Genomic DNA, 19,496 nt, shown 5'->3' with positions numbered 1-19,496 from the left:
CAGCACCCGCACCTCTCAGCCTCTCCCGAGACTGGGCCCTGGAGGAGCCAGGTGTGAGGTAGACTGTGTGTTAGTTACTTAGCTCCCCGCCCAGGCCAGGGGGTAGGAGGAAACCGCTTGCTCCCACCCATGATCCTTGTCCCTGGATGTGGTGACATCATGGCATGGGCCCCGGGCCACTGCCCCCTGCCCACAGCTCCCGCTGGCCAGAACACCGGCAGCACCGTAGGTCCCACTCAGCACGGCCTCAGGATGCAGAAGTCCAGCTCCTGGGGCTTCCGACGCAGGTTGCACTGGTCCCGGGCCAGCAGCCGCCCTCCGTGGCCCACACACTTGAGTGGACGCCTCTTAAAGCCGCGGCCACAGCTCTTGGAGCAGGGCGACCAGGCACCGAGCTCCCAGGTCGGGCAGGGGTCCCCACAGGCTCGCGTCTCCGCCGGCCGATGGTTGGCATTGCAGGCAGATGCTGCGCGCTGCCCAGGGGCGCCCCGGCAGACCACCGCCCGCCTCTGCAGGCCCCCGCCACAGGTCACGGAGCACGGCCCCCAGCTGCCGGCCACCCAGCGCGCAGCGGGCCTGTCATCCGGCTGCTCCACTTGATTGGAGAGGCTGAGGACGCTGTTGTGGAGCACGGGGGGGCCCCGGGGGTCCTTGGAGTGGGAGGACTTGTCTTCCCGGGGCTCTTTGGGCAGATAGAAGGAATAGCGGACCCGCGGCGGCGTCATCTTCCCCACAGAGAGGACCTCCACGGTCAGGGGCTCCAGGATGGGCCGGGAGGCCTGCAGGCTCTCCACGGCCATGCCCGTGCCACTGTAGCGCAGCACGCTGCCCTTCACCACCAGGTCCCGCTCCATGGGTGACACCACGAAGTGCCCGTTGAGCAGGTACTTGCCTTGGCTGTTCTTCAGGGCCAGGTAGTTCTCATCACCAATCAGCCCCTTGTAGCCACGCTGGCGGATGTCAATGCTCGAGGCGCCGGCGGGAATGGCCACCACGAAATTGTAGCCGTGCCTGCAGCGGGAGGGGGTTGCGCATTAGACAGATGCCTGGGTATAAAGACCTGGGTCCCGCTAACGTCATAAAGATTCCCCTTTCACGAAACCTGGGGTGGACCCAGCCAGTGTTGCTCAGTGGTTGAGCATCGACACATGAACCAGGAGGTCACAGTTCGATTCCCAGTCAGGGCACATGCCCGGGTTGCAGGCTCAATCCCCAGTGTGGGGCGTGCAGGAGGCAGCCAATCAATGATTCTCTCTCATCATTGATGTTTCAATCTCTCTCTTCTTCTCCCTTTCTCTCTAAAATCAATAATATATATATATTAACTTCTATAAAACAACAGCAACAAGGGCTCTAGACAGACCCTAACAATTCTCTGCCATCCCCCTGAGCAGCATCTCCTGCTGAGTGGGCTACTCCTTGAGCGTGCATCTTTGCAGTCATCTTTGCTTGCTGAATGAATGAATGAATGAATGAATGAATGTCATACTCATAGAAGAGTGTGAGTGGTCTCCACAACAAGGATACTGGCCAGGATCTGACATTTATCCCAATCGAACTCAAGCTTCCAATGCCTGGGCGCTATGCCACTCACTCCTCCTCTCCCCTGCTCCCTGGCCACTCCCTCCAGGGCCCAGAACTCACATATACTGGCCAGGATCTGACATTTATCCCAATCGAACTCAAGCTTCCAATGCCTGGGCGCTATGCCACTCACTCCTCCTCTCCCCTGCTCCCTGGCCACTCCCTCCAGGGCCCAGAACTCACATAGGTTTGGTGAAGAGTCCTGTCACCTTCTTACAGCTCTTATTGTCTCCCCCACACACCCCACATTTGTCGAACTTCTTCTTGGAGCCCAGGTTCCCGTCGCAGCCAGCCTTGATGCACTTGCCCTGGACGCAGACCGAGGTCGAGTCGGGGGTACACAGCGTGCCATCTACCACCTGCAGCGCCCCCAGGACGGGGAGGAATGGAGAGAGGGACAGGTCAACTGGAGGCTTCCCCAAAGGCCTTGAACCTTCTCGACCTCTTGACCTCCAGGTCACTCACCTTGGGTGCCAGCACGTAGAAGTAGCCAGTGCCGTTGGCTCGGCAGATGAGCTTGCACTTGTCCTGGGGAGACACCCCTGAGTACTTGGGCACCCACGCCACGGTGAGGGTGAGCCGGTTGGTGCTGTGGTTGTAGCCATTGAAGGCCTCGCACTGTTCCTCCCGGAAGCTCTTGCCAGAGGCTGGGGAGGGAGCAAGCAGGTGCAGAAAGCTAAAGGGAGGGGACCAAGGTGGGAGGAAGTAGAGAGCCCTCCTGGGGCTCTTCCCCACCCTCAGCTGCGTGATCCCCAGCCCTGAAGCCACTGCATCTCAGAGGACTAAAGCAGGCTGGGCCCAAGGATGCAGGGCACTGATGATAAGGCATCTCCCAGGCTCTGGGCCACCTTCCCCAGGAGTCTGGCCTTAGAGCCATTGTATCAGGTACCCTAACCCGCTGTGCTATAGAACCAGCCCCTCAGCAGGCTACTGAAACTACTTTCAGAATGTTATTAAATGTATAAAATACATTACATGGAATACTAATTACATCGATATACAATAAACAACATATTTTGAAACCTATTGTGATATGTGTGCTTCTTTATTACACAATAAATAACAAGACTCCATAATGAGTCTATAACCCCTGTAATTTTGAAGTAGTGACAAGCACAAACGGCATTTTGAGAAATCCATGACAACTAAAATGTAATGTGAAACAGCCATGATTTCTATTGGTGACAAAGTCATCGGTACTGCTACCACTACATTTTGGAAAGAAAGGTTAGTAAAAATACTAAATGTCTAACAGAAGGAAGTTCTAAATTTTAAATTAAAAATTACGTTAATAAAAATAAAGATGTCATTTTCTTCCCACCCAAGGCCGTGGTTCCCTGGATAATGAATTCCTGCTTACGTCTCGTTCCCTGGGGCCATGTAGCCTCCCAGTCTAAGCATCCAGCCAAGGACGTAGACAGAGAAGTTATCCCAAAAGGAATGCGCACCTGTGCATTCCCAGGCTCTGGCCTAAGGCAGACAAGTCTTAACTGCAGTAACTCTGTGGCCATGAATGACCCAAAGTGGGGGCTGTGGCCTCTAGCCTGGCCTGCCTCCCCAAGGCCCAGGCCACAGCCGCCCTCCCTCCTCACCTGAGCTGGGGCAGGGCTCCAGGTTGCAGGATCGGTACTTCACCCTCACTCCCTCGCAGTACTTGCCCCCATTGGCCGGGGTGGGGTTGCTGCACTGCCTCCGGGCCAGCTGCACTCCCCCGCCACAGGTGCGAGAGCAGGGGCCGTAGGGCTCCCATTTGGCCCAGGAGCCGTCCACCTGTGAGGAAGAGTCTGTTATGCCCGTGCAGGGGTCGGGGGTGCCACACCCACACCCTGAGCCTACAAGAGAGCAACACTGGTACAGCCTCCCTGGGCCCCTCCCTCCGAAGGAAGCCCAATTCTACAGCCTCCTCTGCCCTCGCCACACGGTGGTCAAGAGCAAGTCGGGAAAATTTCCAAGTCTCAGGTCCTTCATCCGCAAAAACAGGGCCCATGATACACAGGCGTGTGGTCACCCAGAAGATTTAAATGATGCAACGTGTATGAATATTCCTGGCACTGTGCTTGCCACCGTGCAGGAGTTCAAAGTGTCTCCTTACCTATTGTTAGCATATTTTTAAGTCTCTAAATCTAAGGCATGGCCAGCCCCTAGCTGTTGCCAGTAAAACACAGCTATCTGGATACTTTTATCTGTACATGTTTACTAATGCAGACTTTTCACTAAACCAGACTGATCTTAACCTCACTTGGGGGCTGAATTTGAAGAAGTTTCACTATCAGCAGCTCTGATGTTTGTGTTAAGAGGAGATACACATAAAAGACTGTGAAGCAATCTTACAACTCGACTTGGCTTTGGGCTGAATTATGCAGTGTTGTCTTATTTTTTAAGAGGGTGGAGAGGGGATAGAAAATTATAGTCTTGGGGATGTTTTCCTTATGATGACAGTAAAGTGAGTTTGTATCCCCCGAGCGCACATCAGTTGGGCAATAAAGGAATCAGCCCCGCGAAACAAGCCTGGGATTAAAACGCTGTCACACATCATCCAAAACCACTAATCCACATGGAGCTCACGGGGAGCTGGCCGCATGCAACAGAAGAACTTTAAGTTATATTCATAGATTCAGCGTATCTGCCCGATCTGTCCTTCTGTCAGAGAGTTCTGGCTTCATTGTGTCAATGTGGCGGTTCTATCCTGTAAAAACCACTTTCCCTCGGGCCTGCTTTCTACTCAAGCCGGAGCCCCACCTCATTCCAGTCTTTTATTTCTAAGACAGTCCTCTGCATCTGCTCTTTCTCCCTCCTCCCCGCTCTGTGCTGGCAATGTGGTTCTCCTCCCCATTGCACCAGGGAAGCCACTCCCCATCAGCAACGACCTCTCAAGACTGAAAGAGCCTGTGGCTAGGCCTGGCCATCTTTAGTTTTTCTTCTTTTATGTGTATATATATATTTTTAATTGATCTCAGAGAGGGAGAGAGAAATAGAAACATCAATGATGAGAGAGAATAATTGATCAGCTGCCTCCTGCAAGCCCCCTATTGGGGATCGAGCCCACAACCTGGGCATGTGCCCTTCACCGGAATTGAACCTGGGACCCTTCAGTCTGCAGGCCAACGCTCTGTCCACTGAGCCAAACCAGCTAGGGCCGTCTCTAGTTTTTCTGCAGTTATTTAGCATTGGTCCCATGACTTCTGAGATGATGCTACCTGGCACCACTTCTTCCTACTGGTTTCTAAAGGAAATATTCATCATGCTCCTCCCATGTGCCATCATTCCTTCATTCACCAAATATCCATTGAGTTCCTACTACCTGTCTGACTCTGTGCAACAAATCCTTGGACTGCTTCCAAGCAGGTGAACAATAAAATATGTGCTGCCTGGCTGGCATAGCTCAGTGGTTAAGTGTCAATCTAGGAACCAGGAGGTCATGGTGTGATTCCTGGTCAGGGCACATGCCCGGGTTGCAGGCTCAATCCCCAGTGGGGGGTGTGCAGGAGGTAGCCCGTCAATGATTCTCTCTCATCATGGATGTTTCTATCTCTCTCCCTCTCCCTTCCTCTCTGAAATCAATAAAAATTAAAAAAGTAAAAAATAAAAAGCCTGTGCATAGTGTCAGGTGGGGTTAAAAGCAGGTGGGAGAAAGAGAGGTGGGAAGGGCCTCGGAGAGTTGGGGTGCTCTGTATTATAAGGGGTCTCAGAGGCCTCACTACTGAGGTGACATTTTTACAGAGGCCTAAAGGGAAGTACAGGAATGAGCTGTGCAGGGGTTAGGGAAAGGGCACTCCACGTAGAGGGAGCAAATACGAAGACCTGGAGGAGGCAGGTACCCAGAGTGCTCCAGGGTCAAAGAGCGAGAGAAGCAGGAGAGGAAGAGAGTCGGGGCTCATTGGTTCTAAGAAATGAGTAACGCCCAGGAGGGGCATGACCTGGCTCACATTGAAAGACTCCCTCTGGATGCTCTGGTGGAAATAGTCTGTAAGAAGGTCGGTCAGGGAGCAGCCACACTAACCCAAGGAAGACATAATGGAGGTTGGACCAGGGTTACAGCAGGTGAGGTGGTGAGCAATGGCTGGCTCCTGCATCTATTCTGGAAATAGAGTCCACAGGAACTGCTGAGGTATTGGATGTGAAGTGAGAGGAAAATGGTGTTGGTGTGAGCAATGGGAAGATGGAGTCCCCAAGGCAGGTATAGGGGAGCTGATCGGGAACGCGGTTTCTCAGATGTTACGTCTACACTGTGTATCAGATCCCCACGCGGAGATATCAAGACTGGGTGGGGCATTCAGGCGTGTAGTTCAGGAGGCAGGTCTGTGCTGGAGGTACCAATTTGGGAGTCTTCGACACAGAAATATAGTGTTTCCAGGCAGCAGTTGAGATGAATCACCTAAGAAGTTAGCGGAAAGAGGGGGGAGGGCTGGGGACTGAGCCCTGGAGGTCTTGGGAGAAGAGGAGTGACTGTCCCCGGCAAAGGGCTAGGCTGCAGGTGAAACAGGTGAAGAGACTGTTCAGAAAAGAGGTTGAGGATGTAGTGGATTTTGCTGCTGATGGGCTGAGAATTCCAGAAAGCATGGGGAAAGATGGTGCTCCTCAGATCACATTTCCTATATCTAATACCTTAAGAAGTTATTCTCTTCCTTATCCTCCTGACTCATCTCATTCTCAGGAGCAGGAGCTGGCCAGGACCTTCTAGTCTAAATGCATCAGCCTGGTGGTCAAGACAACTGCAATCCAGCCCCACACCATCTGCCCAAAGCTGACTCTGATAGAGCCCCCTCATCCACCCAACGCTCCAGCTGGCCCTGCCTCCCTGACTTCGCTCATCTCTGCTCCATCTCGCCCCGCTCATCCCTCAAAGCTCTCTTCCAATCCGACCCCCTCATCCAAGTTTTTTCAGACCCCTCTAATGATCATCAAACTCTCATCCTGATCTCCCATGACACACTTTCGTGCTTCTGCCTTAACGCGTAACTCACACCTCCCTGTGGCTTGTGTTACAGTTCCGTTTCCAGCTTCCCCACCAGCCTGTGAGCCCTCTGAGACATGGCCCATTTTTATTGTTTTTCTGGCCACCACCGTGTCTTACACAGTCCCCTGAACACAAGGGGCTGTTGCCTAATAAATGGCTAAAGTTTAATTAAGTATATGTTCCCAGAACACAGAAAAAGATTTTACATAATTCCATACCACACCCATCTCAGGGCAATTGCTAACGTGCTTGGTGAGTGCTTTTTCGTTAGATTGCTTCAGTGTACGCACAACCCCAAGCCAAGCCCTCCTGCGGCCTGGCCAGGGTGGGGAGATGATGATCCTCCCCAGGACTGAGGGAGCAGATGGACTTCTTATTCCTGCCTGGGAACGTACAAATCCCCTCACCATCCCTACCCAGGACCTGGAGAAAGTGTTTATTGTATTCAGAGAATATTTGGGGTTTTGAATGTGTTCTGGTTTGATTGCTATTCCTGCTTATCAGGAAAAATAAAGTTTCTTCCATTGTGGTTTGGCTTCAAAAACTAACAACCACAACAGAAACTGATGCTTGGCTCAGGATGCGGCAAATATGGAGGCTTGCCCAGGGGTCGGCTTCCTTTCAGCTTGGAGCCTTGCTCACCTCTGGCCCACAGCTCCCTGAACATGGAACACACTCAGAGAGAGCTGATGAGGGAAGAAAGGAAGGAAGGAACCAAAGAATGAGCAACCCCAATATCAAGTGGTCAGCTTTGGTCCAGAGCTCCCAGGTAGGATGAGGTGCAGAGCTAGGCACGGGGACCCCTCACTCCGGGTGAAGGGCTTTGCCCACCTGCCTAAGACCTACCCTATCTTTTTCTCCAGCCTTAGAGTCAAGAAGGTAACAGAACCACAGACAGGGAAATCGAGGCACAGCACAGCAAGGTGACACAGTTATGGTCACATAGCAAAGCTGGGATAAGACAAGTTCCCTGTGGAGGTCCCCAGGGTCTACTCCCCTCCAGCACGCTCACCCTGTACTTATTGAGGTTGTGTCTCTCCACGCAGGTCCCCTTGAGGCAGAACTTGCCCTCGCCGCAGCTGGTGCCATCTGCCCAGGGGAAATGGCGGGTCTGGCACACCATCTGTCCCTTGGCCTTGCCGGTGCACCACAGTTTGGTGCAGTACTGCATGTAGGGACAGGGCTTGGAGCCCACACCGAAGGCCAGCTCGCACTGCTGGCTCAGGGTATAGCTGGCCCCCGGCAGGTCCTCGGGCAGGGCAATGGGCTTGCTGGGCTGGTCCAGGAGGCAGTCCCCTGCAGAGAGCCAAGGGTATGCATGAGGGATGAGCTGGGGAAGGTGGGGCTTGGCTAACGAGTACCTGAATGGTAGGGAGAATGAAGCAAGGGGTAATGGAATGGGCAGACCCTCTTCAGAGCCCACCTCTTCGGGGTCATGCACACCTTGGGTAACAGAGGACAGGTCCAGAGAGGTGGCAGGCACCGCCATCAGTGACAGACTGACACTCCTGCTCGGTCGCCCCAGCTTACCATGCCCACTGTCCAGGAAGTCGGTGATGATGGCAGCGCTGCAGGCTGACCAGGGGTTGGCACGGTCGATCTGGATGAGCGTTGGGGACATCATGTGGTTGGCCCGGAGTTTCCCGAACACCTCCTCACACACTTTCACGTTGTCATGGGGCATGTTGAACACATGGCCTGTGGGGTGAGGCAAGAAGGCTCAGTGGCTGTGCAGTTAGGAGGCAATGGGGAGAGGTGGGGGGCGGAGGACCAGTTGGGGCAGCTAGAGAGCTGGGTCAATCAGGCTGACCATTTCTACGTATTGATGGATTGCTTAGCACACGTCCCCAACATCATGTTCCTGTGTCCACGAGGAAGCACAGACATGCCCATGTGTCTCCCCTGCCAAGCTACCAGGGAACCCAGAGTGACCCCTGAGGGGAGCTCTCCCACCACCCGAGAGCCCCCTCCAGCCTCACCCAGCTCGTGGGCAGTGGTGAAGGCTGACGGGAGCCCATCGTCCTCGATCACAGAACAGCTTCTCTTGGGGTCGCACATGGTGCCCACGTCAGCCATGCCCAGCGTGTCACAGGTGGTGGCTCCACACAGGTCCTGCCAGGCAAGGGAAGCAGAAGCCAGCCAGAGGTTAGAGACAGTCACAGGCAGACCTGAGGGGAGAAAGAGCATTCCAGCTTGCTCCCATTCCAAGCCTAACCGGGTGCTGCACCTTTTCAGCCAGGCCCTTTCCCAGGGGGCTGTGGGCTGGCTATTCATGGGATTGACCCAGGCCGAAGGAGGAGGCCTCGGAAGACAGCTCTGTGGTTCACAAGTCCTATGCTGGGAGGTCCTGTGGGAGGAAATGAGGAGGTACCGAATTAAACTACGGGGCCACTGCTTTATATAGAGTCGGCCTTCCAGACCAGGAAATGGTGACTCCTACAGCTGGGCGAGTCTCTGCTTGTGCCTAACAGAGGCAGGCGGGGGTGGAAAGCAAGCACGGTGTCCGTTCAGTCAGCTCTGGGCAGCCTTGGTCTTGGCTGAGTGGCTGCTTTTGGACAACCATCAATTAAGCCCAGACTCTCAGCCAAAGGGTCACTGGCCAAGGGCCCACACATGCCTCCATCCGGACTCCTTGGGTTGCGAGGAGGCACAGTGAGGTGGGCCCAAGCCTCTGTCCAGACACAGCTCACTTGCTATGGAAGCTCAGGGGGACAGTGGGCCCAATGGCTGCTAGGAAGGAAAACAAATTAAGTGGATTGTGACCTAAGTAGGAAGGTCCCTCTTTTTGTACTGAAAGGTAACTTGCAACCGGAAGTAGGGCTTTTAGCAACACCCCTGACAGGAGGCACTTCGAGGGATATGGAAGTCCTGAGTGGCTTACCTCAAAGAACCTATTAAACAGTATGGGCCAGCGATACATCTAGATACTGCAAAGCCCAGGACCTGGAGCTAGAATAAGACACTTGCATATATGTGCTCCTCTTTTAAAAAAATATTTTTTTATTGATTTCAGAGGAAGAGGGAGAGATAGAAACATCAATGATGAAAGAGAATCATTGATCGGCTGCTCCTGCACGCCCCCTACTGGGGATTGAGTCCGCAATCCAGGCATGTGCCCTGACCAGGAATCGAACCGTGACCTCCTGGTTCATAGGTTGACTCTCAACCACTGAGCCACACTGGCAGGGCCATTCTGCTCCTCTTGAGAAGACACTGCTGACCAGTGATGCTGGCTTTCTCCTCTCTCCATCTTTGCCTTTCTTGTGGAGGGCACTTTACACTGACAGGAAACTATTACATCCCCGCAACAGCCTTAGGAGGCAGGTATATGATATGCCTATTTGTCAAAGGCGGAAACTGAGAGTCATGATCATAGTTCATCACGGTGATGATTATCAGATGCTGACACTGTGCATGCACTTCTCACACGTGACCCTGCTGAATCGTCACCACATCCCACTGGAATAATGACTATTGTCACCTTCTGCAGACAGTAAGCTGAGGCTTAGAGAGGTTCGCATCTCAGGCAAAAACGTGCCCTTGAGGTCGGTAACAGTCAGCACTATTTCCAGACTTCACAGTCGACTGCCTGGTGCCTCCTGAGCAAACCCTCCAGAGAAAGAGCTGCGCATGTTCTCCTCTGGGAGCCCAGGTGTTTACAGAAACACATACACACACACAAACACACAAACACACACACACAAACACACACACAAACACGCACACACACACACAAACACACACACACACAGCTGTTGACTTCCTTCTCTTAAGGGCTGTGTGCGTGTGTGCATGTGCAAGTGCATGCTGACTTGAGGAAAAGGGGGGCAACCCAGTTAGTGAGGTCAGGGGGCATAGGAGGAAAGGGGGTCATGGTTCAGAAGATCAGCAAAATTTAATGTGAAGCCTTCAGAAGTTTACCACCTGAGCAGTGGAACTCGGCTCCCCATGGTCAGGTGATAGTCACACCTCCTCATGAGCGAGGTTATCCGGGCAGAGAACTGCCAGGGTGATCAGACTGAGCCCACGGTCAAGGACGGGCGAAACGCCTGGGCACCCTCGAGCTGCTGTCCTGTGCTGGCGTGTGGCCCTCCCTCCACTTCTGGGAGCCCCACAGGCGAACTTCAAACTGCCTTCTTTTCCAACTACCCTTCCCTCTCCAAGGCTCAGAAAGATCTCCTTCCCCAGGATTCTGAAACCTAAAGACACCCGCTGCCAAAGCTGGGGCGGGAAGTGCACCTGACCCGCAGTTTAGGGAACCTGAAGGCTGGGGAGCAGCAGTGAGTTCCATGGACCTGCTTGAGATGCAGCTAAGGGCCCGCGATGAGGAAAGGGGAACGAAGGTTTATGCAGGGGCACAACGAAGGAGGTTGCAATGGAGCCCATATGTCCCTGGACGCTAGAGCACAGGATCCCCTAAGGCGGTAACCCCGGAAAAGTCTAGTCTGATGGTCAGAGCCTGTAGGACAAGCATGTTACTTGGCCCTGGGGCACCACGAACGCTCCCTGTTGGCCTACATGAGAGAGAGGACACAGGACTGCGAAGCCTAGATTCTGGTCCTGGTCCCGTCCCCATGTGTGACGTTGGGCAAGTCACTGCTCTCCTCGGGGCCTCAGCTTCCAGCGCTGGGAAAGGGCCCATTGTCACCCTGAACCAAGACTGTACCATGGCCTTGCACCTCTGCTCCCTCCCCAATCCCAGGTTCTCAGCCCCGTCTGGCCTTCTAGGCTGTAAAGGAACACGGAGACTGGTCTACGTTCAGAATGGAAAACAAGGAGGATCATCTTGTCTACTGACCCATGCGGGGCAGAGTGAAACAAACTCACAGAAAGTGAAGGTCACCCAGGTGCAAGTTCAGAGTCCTGTCCCCCTCTGCTCCCAGAAATGACTAGAGCAGGTGGGGAGCTCAGCCTGAGTCTAGGCGGCCCCTGGAGCTCAGTGGCCCAGCCAGAAGCTTCCTTCCAGCCTCCTTCCTCTCAGGGAGGGTGGACTCTCTGTGGAGCAAAGACAAGCAGCTGCAGGCCGTTCCTGGCCAGGAGCAACCTGTTCTTTCCATTAAGAAATCCCAGTTTCCCTGGATCAAACAAGAGGAACAAGGAGAGAGCCGGCAAATGTCCTGAGGGTCAGGGTGTAGCTGAGAGCAACTGTCCTAGGGTAGCCAGTTCCTTCACTGTGGCAAGATGCAGCTGTTTGGGGTCAGAGGCTCTGCCTGTCCCTCTTCCCCCGGTGACTCTCTGGGCTCAGTGCTGAGAGCGCCTGCGGGCAGTGTGCGGGGCCAGTGGGGCCTCATTGGTGGCGCTGAATGCCTCCACCCTCCGGAGTGAACTCAGATGCACTCAGACTGCATTAAGCTCTTTAGCGCAGGGTCTCCTCTCCATAAATGAAAACTGCTCTGGCTCTTCCCACCTTGGGAACGTGCTTGCTGCTCAGCCCAGTCCCTACCTGCCTCACTGTTTCTGATCATCTGTCATTTCTCCTCGTAGCTGCAGCTGCTGTTCCAGGTGACCCAAGAGTCATCTTGGCCAAGAACCTAGTTCTCTTGGATTACTCTTGCCTAACTGTCCCTTTCTATAAAATCATTTAAGATTGGAGTCACGATTTGAAAATAAATAAATAAGAAGAACACCTTGGCCCTGGCCGGTGTGGCTCAGTTGGTTGAGCATTGTCCCGTGTACCGAAAAGTTGTCAGTTCCATTCCTGGTTGGGGCACATGCCCAGGTTGGGGGTTTGATCCCCAGTGGAGGGCATGCAGGAGGCAGCCAATCAATGCTTCTCTCTCATCACTGATGTTTCTATCTCTCCCTTACTCTCTGAAATCAATTAAAAAAAATTTTTTTAATCTAGCAATTCAATGCTAGGCTAATGTGACAAAGGCTGCCTGGTAAGAGGAGAACTTGCCCTTCTATATGCAGATTGGGTGTCACTGGAATATAAAGCCCTCGGGATGTACAGATGGCACTATAGCAAGAGACTGAGGCCATCAAAACCCCAAGAACTCCCTCAGTGAGGAAGAAGAGGAACCCAAAGCCTGCGGGAAGACCAAACTTTCTTTAGAAATCATCCGTTCACAAGGGGCCACACACCAAATGCAATGACAGTGGCTAACGTTTCTTGAGTCGCTACTACATGCGGGACACTGCTTGTGGAGTCTTACCTGTGGTAGCTCATCGCATCCTCACAACAGCTTTAGGAGGGAGATGCCAATATGAGGTTCCATTTTACAATGAGACACAGAGAAGATAAGTAACCAGGCCAGGGTCAGTGAGCCCAGGGTTGGGCTGGGAGGGAGGGACAGAGGAGGATTGAAATCCAGGCAGCACAGCCTCAGAACGGAGCAATTCCCACAAACCTGCACTGCTTCCGGTCCACATGCACCCCAAGAATGAACATGCTGGGGAATCTCAAGAAGGCAAGACTGTCCACCCCAAACCCAGAGCAGCTGATCTCTGAGTGGGGAGAGGTCTGGGGCGGGGGAAGCGGCAGGATTAGCTTCGGAGACTGCTCTTAGCGCAGTGTCTGCACCAGCTCCCTGGATGAGCAAGCCTTGGCTCCACGCCCCACACCTGTACTGACACACTGACCCCATCCCTGCTGTGTACCCTGCCTGCTGGCTCCTCACGGGGCCCCTCCTTTCTCCAGGGAAAAGCCTGATGGCAAAGAGCCCAGATGAAATGCCAGAGGAGGTTACATCCCTCTCCCAGCCCTGCAGCCTGACAGCCTAAGTCTTAGGCCCTAAGACAACGCTGGATTAATGAGCCCCAGGCAGGGAGGTGAACTACCAAGCCCTGTAGCCACGCGCAGCCCTTTCACTGTGTCGGCGCCTTCCTTCCGTGGACACATACAAAACAAGGGTGTGTGCAGGGGCCCAGCAGAGGTAGAGAGGTCCTGCCTTACAGGAGCTGACATATCAGGGGGAGTGGCAAATGCTGGAGCCCGCAGTTCCCACACAAGAACAGGAATGTCATCAGACGGGTGTCAAGGAAACTTGCAAGGGCCACGGGACAGAATGCTTTCAGTCAGGCCTGTCCCAGATGTGATTCTGGCAAAGGACCTGTAGGTAATCATTCAGCAACAGCAAACATACACAGTTTGCCCTCCATCCACCGGGGATATGTTCCAAGACCCCCAGTGGATGCCTGAAACCATGACTAGTGCTGAACTCTATCTATGCGATGTTTCTTCCTAGACATACACCCCTATGATAGAGTTTAATTTATCACTTAGGCACAGTAAGAAATGAGCAATGAAATAGAACAGTTTTAACCATATCCTATCTAATAAAGAGGGAATATGCTAATTGGCCCTCACGCTGTGGCAAAGATGGCAGTGCCCACAGCCACAAGATGGCAGCATCCAGTCCCCTCAGCTCCCAGCCACCCAGAGCTGGCCCGAGGTGCAGGCAAGCCTCAGATGGCGGCTGCCCAGCCACCCAGGGCCGCCCAAGGCTCAGGTAACCAGGGCCAGCCGAGGCTTGCATTGCCGGCAGTGGCAGCAGCAGAGGTGTGATGGGGCATCGCCATCCTCTGATCGGCAGGTCACCTCCTGCCCTTGAGGGCTCCCAAACTGTGAGAGGGGGCAGGCTGGGCTGAGGGGATCCCCCCCCTTCCAGTGCATGAATTTTCATGCACCAGGCCTCTAGTACTGAAATAAGAGTTAAGTGAATGTGGTCTCTTTCTCTCTCGAAATATCTTATTTTGATATTTTGCACTCATCTCTGCATTTAAAGGAAGCACTTTACAGCTTCTCGTTGGCATACTGGAACTGCCGGCATTACTACTCCCGCACTTTGGAGCCATTATTAAGTAAAATCATGCTGACTTGAATACAAGCACTTCAATGCCACAACAATTGATCTGATGATAACCCAGAGGGCTGCTACACGACTAACAGCGTTCAATTTAAAACATATGTTGCCCTAGCCCCATGGTCGGCAAACTGCGGCTCGCGAGCCACATGCGGCTCTTTGGTCCCTTGAGTGTGGCTCTTCCACAAAATACCACGGCCAAAATACCACGAGTCTATTTTGAAGAAGTGGCATTAGGAGAAGTTTAAGTTTAAAAAATTTGGCTCTCAAAAGAAATTTCAATCGTTGTACTGTTGATATTTGGCTCTGTTGACTAATGAGTTTGCCGACCACTGCCCTAGCCAGTTTTGCTCAGTGGATAGCGCGTCGGCCCGTGGATAGAAGGTTTCCTTGTTGGGCTCCCTGACTCGCGATGAATTCCTGGGGGCCAGAGGCCACATCTTACTAATATCTCTATCTCCACGGCCCAGGAGAGTACCTGGAAATAATAGATGCTCGGTGAGTATTAGAAGAATGTACGAATACATGAATGGAAGCCAGTCTATCGCAGTTACCCAAACAACGGAGGCTCTGGGCCTGGAGAGAGAAGAGGGTCTCGCATGGAGTAGCTGGCTCCGGCTGCTGGAGCAACAGGGAGCCTCAGAAACTTCCCTCCTCGGAAGTCAAGGTCCACCCAGAAAGCCTGGCTCGGCTTCGCACAGCCCTGGTTCCCATCCTGCGCTGACCTCACCCTGCTGTTATGAGGCTGCAAGCTGATGGCCTCAGAAGATGAGACGTGCACTTTCTCCAGGAACATGAACTTTCTCTGAATCGTTAAAGCAAACTCCTCAGATTGTCAAAATACTTGTCGTGTGATCCATTTCTTTCTCCTTTTGTACACAGGAGACTCCCTGGGTCTTGTCTTCCCAGTGTTTTGATTTCAACACCCCACGCCCCTCCCACTGCCTGCCAAGGACGGCAGCATCTCCTCACAGTCCCGCCCAGGCTTGTTGTCATACACAGCGGCTCGATGGGCGGTCCAAGGGGGGCGGGGGCTCCAGTGCCGCAGGTCCTGTCGCTCTGACTGCTCTCCTTGCAGGTACCCCTGGCACCTGGAGCTCCAAGGGACCAAGCCCGGCTCCTTCCTAACCGCTTCCTCTCTGTGGAAACCACAACTAGACTGTGTGATCGGTTCGAGTCACTAGCCAGTTTTCCGATTTCTCTGGGAGAATCAAGAAATAGGTGACTCGCCCTAACCGGTTTGGCTCAGTGGATAGAGCGTCGGCCTGCGGACTCAAGGGTCCCAGGTTCGATTCCGGTCACGGGCATGTACCTTGGTTGCAGGCACATCCCCAGCGGGGAGTGTGCAAGAGGCAGCTGATCGATGTTTCTCTCTCGTCAATGTTTCTAACTCTATCTCTCTCCCTTCCTCTCTGTAAAAAAAAAATAAATAAAATGTATTAAAAAATAAAAAGAAATAGGTGACTCTAAAAGTGTCCCTCCTCTCCGGAGCCCTTATAAACAAAAGCTGACTTACAAAATAAGTGCATTTCTAAAAACTTCTTAGCCAAACAAACTACATGCATAGAGTATATATCATTCAAATTTTAGTTTGAAATACATGGATTACGCCGCCATTATAAGCCAGGTTTAAGCAGAGCAGCTCATGCATCTGACATAAAGGATAACTACTGACTCTCGCGAAGTGAAAGAGAAGTCCCTCCCGCGTAGGAGGGTAGCCGGCGACTCCTCCGGGTTCCCGGAGACCACATCTGGAAAGCGCAGCTGTGCGCGCATGTTCTCATCGCATACTGTACCTTCCCGGGGGAGTTCAGGAATGAGCAGTTCCTCAGGCTCTGGGAATGCAGCGGGCTCTGCAGCCTGTGCTGGCCAGGCGGCGAGGGAGCGGCATCTACTCTAACGCGCAGAGCCCATACGTGGAGGACGGACCTGCCCGTGCGGCCTCCCCACTGTCCGGCTTTGCCCTCTGGACGATGGAGAGGAAGAGAGCTTCTGAAAGTCACATCTTGCTCGTCACCGTCTCTGACCCCAGCGGTCATACATCTTGGACCCATTACGCATTGTCAACATAGCCCCCAGGGGTCTAGCTTACACACTGACACACAGAAGCTGGCGTGCTGCTTGATGGCTTCTTTGTCACAAGGGAGGGAGGTCCTTCTGGCAGCAGGGCCCGGGGTCCCGGCAGGAGTCCTCTTCCCAGGGCTGGTTCCAAAAGTTGCCTGGCCACCGGGCGGCAGAGACTGAGGTCTGGTGCTTTAGAGCCAGCGAGCGACCTCCCTCCACAGGGCATCCCAGGCAGCAGATGAGCAGCAGCTGCTTTGCCCATTAAGCTATCCTGTTCTCGGCCTTTGCTTGCTTCCCCCGGCAATCCGCCTGCCGAGTTGGCCTGCGTGCAGAGGTCAAAGCCACCTCCTTTGTCATGTCGCCATGACTCAGGCGGTGCTGGTGAGGGCTGGGCAGTGGCAGCTCCATAGACCTCAGTTGGAAGAATGAGCGCAAGGAAACAGACTCGGGCCAAAGACCTCCCTAGAGAAACCAGGTGGTGGGAGGAGAAGGCTGGGAAAGGAGGAAGTTCAACTGCGGGAAGGGACTAGCTGTGCCAAATGGGTTAGCGTAGAAGACTCCGGCTCCAGCCCCAAGTGCGCCAGTCCCGCTTCGAGGGGCCATTCGGAAGCTGTGGAGACTCCGAGCCCCACGGGTAACCCTGGGGTCTGTGCCCGCCCCAGAACGCTGTGGTATGGCCCCGATTCAAGTCGCAGCCCCCAAAAGCAGAGGAAGCGGGTCACGTGAACGCCCCTTTTCCTCCCAGGCTTCAGTATCTATCAAATTTTAAGAATCCAGACACTTCGCAGTACCCAGTCACTCCAACATCTACAGACCTCCACTTTCCCAGACCCATAGCAAAGGCACGGCTGCTTTTCCGATCTGCTTTCTAGTCCCAGCATTCAGTCTCCTTCCAAACCTGTAGCTAAGGTCTCCAATGCCCTTCCCTGAGCCCACACCCGGCCACACGGCCAGGGGCCGAAGCCGGAGCGCTGTGGTCCAGGCAGTCGCAGGCAGTTTCAGTGATTTGAGGGCAGGAGCAGCCTTGCCTGCTCTGTTCCACAGCATACATCGGGGCCAAGGGTCACCATCCACCAACAAGGACATGGGAAAATTGAAAGAGATCTTTCCAACTCAGCTCCCAGTGAAACTTCAAGCTCCAAACAAGTGCCTACATAGATGGCTTCTCTGAATGTACTGGAAGCCCCTGGAACAGACGTCGGACCCAGCACAAGAGGAGGCAGCAATGACCAAGGGAATGGTCCCAGTACTTCAGTCTGTCCTGTCACTGTAACCTACAAAATATCCCACATCCAGGTTTTCCAGGCCTAGAGCAGAGAGGACAAACTGAACATGTCACCCATGAGAAATGTAGCCAGGTGCTTCACCGGGCCATTTGAATCACCTGCCAGATCTACCAGCAGAAGGAGGGAACCTGGGTGTCTGAAGCAACTTAGACGCCCCCATAGAAAGGGGCGGACTTTTCCCCACCCGCCCTCTGCAATGCCTCCTATCTGCCTCGGAGACAAACTGCGGCTCCTGGGCGGCAACTTCCTGGGCTCCGGCCCCTTGGCACCTGATCCAGGAGGCGCTGATTGGCCACGCCAGGCCAACACCTTCTGACCGCCCACGTGCACCCAGACGCACTTGAGCCAGAGTTCGCTGAGCCTAGGAGCGGGCTCTCCCTGGAAGATCCAAAGTGAGCATCGGAGATCAACGAAATTTGAATGGGGGGAGAAGGGGTCATTGCGCGCACAAAGCGCATCTGGAGAGCTAAGGGCAGTGACCTGATGGAAATGAAGTTGTGCGGGTCCAGAGAGGTGACAGATGAACTTACCTGCCTGGTGAAGAGGATGGCGGTGTCCCAGTACTCGGGGTGCTTGTCGCTCACTTTGTTCAGCTTCTTCTGCCAGGCACAGAAGTTGCGCAGCGTCAAGGCCGCATTGCCTGTGACCTTGGGCCCCGCATCGCGGTCTCCAAGGAGCAGCACCTTGACCACCACGATGCTGATGGGGTTGAGGATGCTGGGATGGCGGTAGAGTCGCGCCGCGGTGGCCAGCAGAGTCAGCAGGTAGTGCTCCAAGTCCTGGCCGTGGAACTTGACCATGGACTCGTCCGCCACCACCAGGGTCTCCACGTAGCGCGGGATGGACACGAAGCGCTTGGCGCGCCCAGACCTGCGCCTGCTGCGACTCTCCCCTAAGCCGGTCCGCCGAGGCTTGTAAGGGTCCAGAGCCCTCAGGATGGCCGGGTTCCAGCCTGAAGCCACACCGCAGCGAGAGGTGGGGTCTCCGGGAGGCCCGCCAGGGGCGCCGCGGCGCTGGAGGAGGTGTGCGCCCTGGCGGTTGCGCTGCGCCGCGGGCGCGCTGGCATTGGGCAGCGGGCTAATGACATACTCCACGCCTCGGTAACCGAAGGCTCCGCGCAGCCCCCCGCACAGGCTCATGGCAGCGAACGAATCCGGCTCGGCGTTCACGTCCCCAGAGTAAAAGCAACGTCGCAGGTCCGGGGAGTTCGCGGGGCGCCCCTGGAGCGGGACCCCCAGATGCTCAGTGGCGAAGGCGGGCGCCAGGAACTGGGCATCCGGTGTCAGGTGTAGGTAAAAGTCCTCCTGAAACGCCGTGATCTGAAAAATGAGCCCTTGATCCCCGGGGTCCTCGGGGCCCCGCCGGTAGTACTGGCGGCCGTTGATGTCCGGGTCCAGTAGGATGGGCATCACCACCTCCCGTTCTGGCTCTGCACCGCCCGCGGGTGCCCCGACGAGAGCCAGGGTTACGATGCCCAGCAGAAGCATGGCGCCGGGCAGCGCACAGCCGCGCTCTCGGAGCAGGAGCAGCCGCCGGCACGATCTCGGTGCAGCCGGCACTGGCACCGCCGACACTCCGGGCAGCTCCCAGGAAGGAGAGCGAAGGGAGGGCGACTGCTCCCCGAGCGGCGAGCGGCGAGCGGTGAGCGAGCGCCCTGCAGCCCGCGCCTCCTACCTGCGCCTTCCCTAGCAAAGCGCGCGGCAGGAACTTCAGTGCAACCGCTGTCAAGTGCAAGGCGAAGATTTGCAGCCGAGAACTAGAGGGAAGTGCCGGGCCGCTTCTCCCAACTGCAGCCACTCG

General features: G+C 54.6%; 1 protein-coding gene across 1 annotated transcript; it reads right to left on the bottom strand.

The window, feature by feature from the left end:
* Positions 1 to 236: 236 nt before the first annotated feature.
* On the bottom strand, positions 237 to 19,198 carry ADAMTS15 (ADAM metallopeptidase with thrombospondin type 1 motif 15; the record flags this gene model as incomplete). The annotated part of the gene is made up of 8 exons (XM_080650105.1): positions 18,227 to 19,198; positions 8,521 to 8,653; positions 8,072 to 8,239; positions 7,554 to 7,837; positions 3,177 to 3,354; positions 2,050 to 2,231; positions 1,768 to 1,943; positions 237 to 1,011 (listed from the first exon to the last, which is right to left on the bottom strand). The coding sequence occupies exons 1-8, from the start codon at positions 19,181 to 19,183 to the stop codon at positions 237 to 239; spliced, it is 2,853 nt and encodes a 950-aa protein (XP_080506231.1). The 5' UTR covers positions 19,184 to 19,198.
* Between the last annotated feature and the right edge of the window lie 298 nt (positions 19,199 to 19,496).

Source organism: Plecotus auritus (assembly GCF_963455305.1).
Source record: "Plecotus auritus genome assembly, chromosome: 13".
Classification (NCBI taxonomy): domain Eukaryota; kingdom Metazoa; phylum Chordata; class Mammalia; order Chiroptera; family Vespertilionidae; genus Plecotus; species Plecotus auritus.
This window is presented reverse-complemented; position numbering and strand designations above follow the sequence as displayed.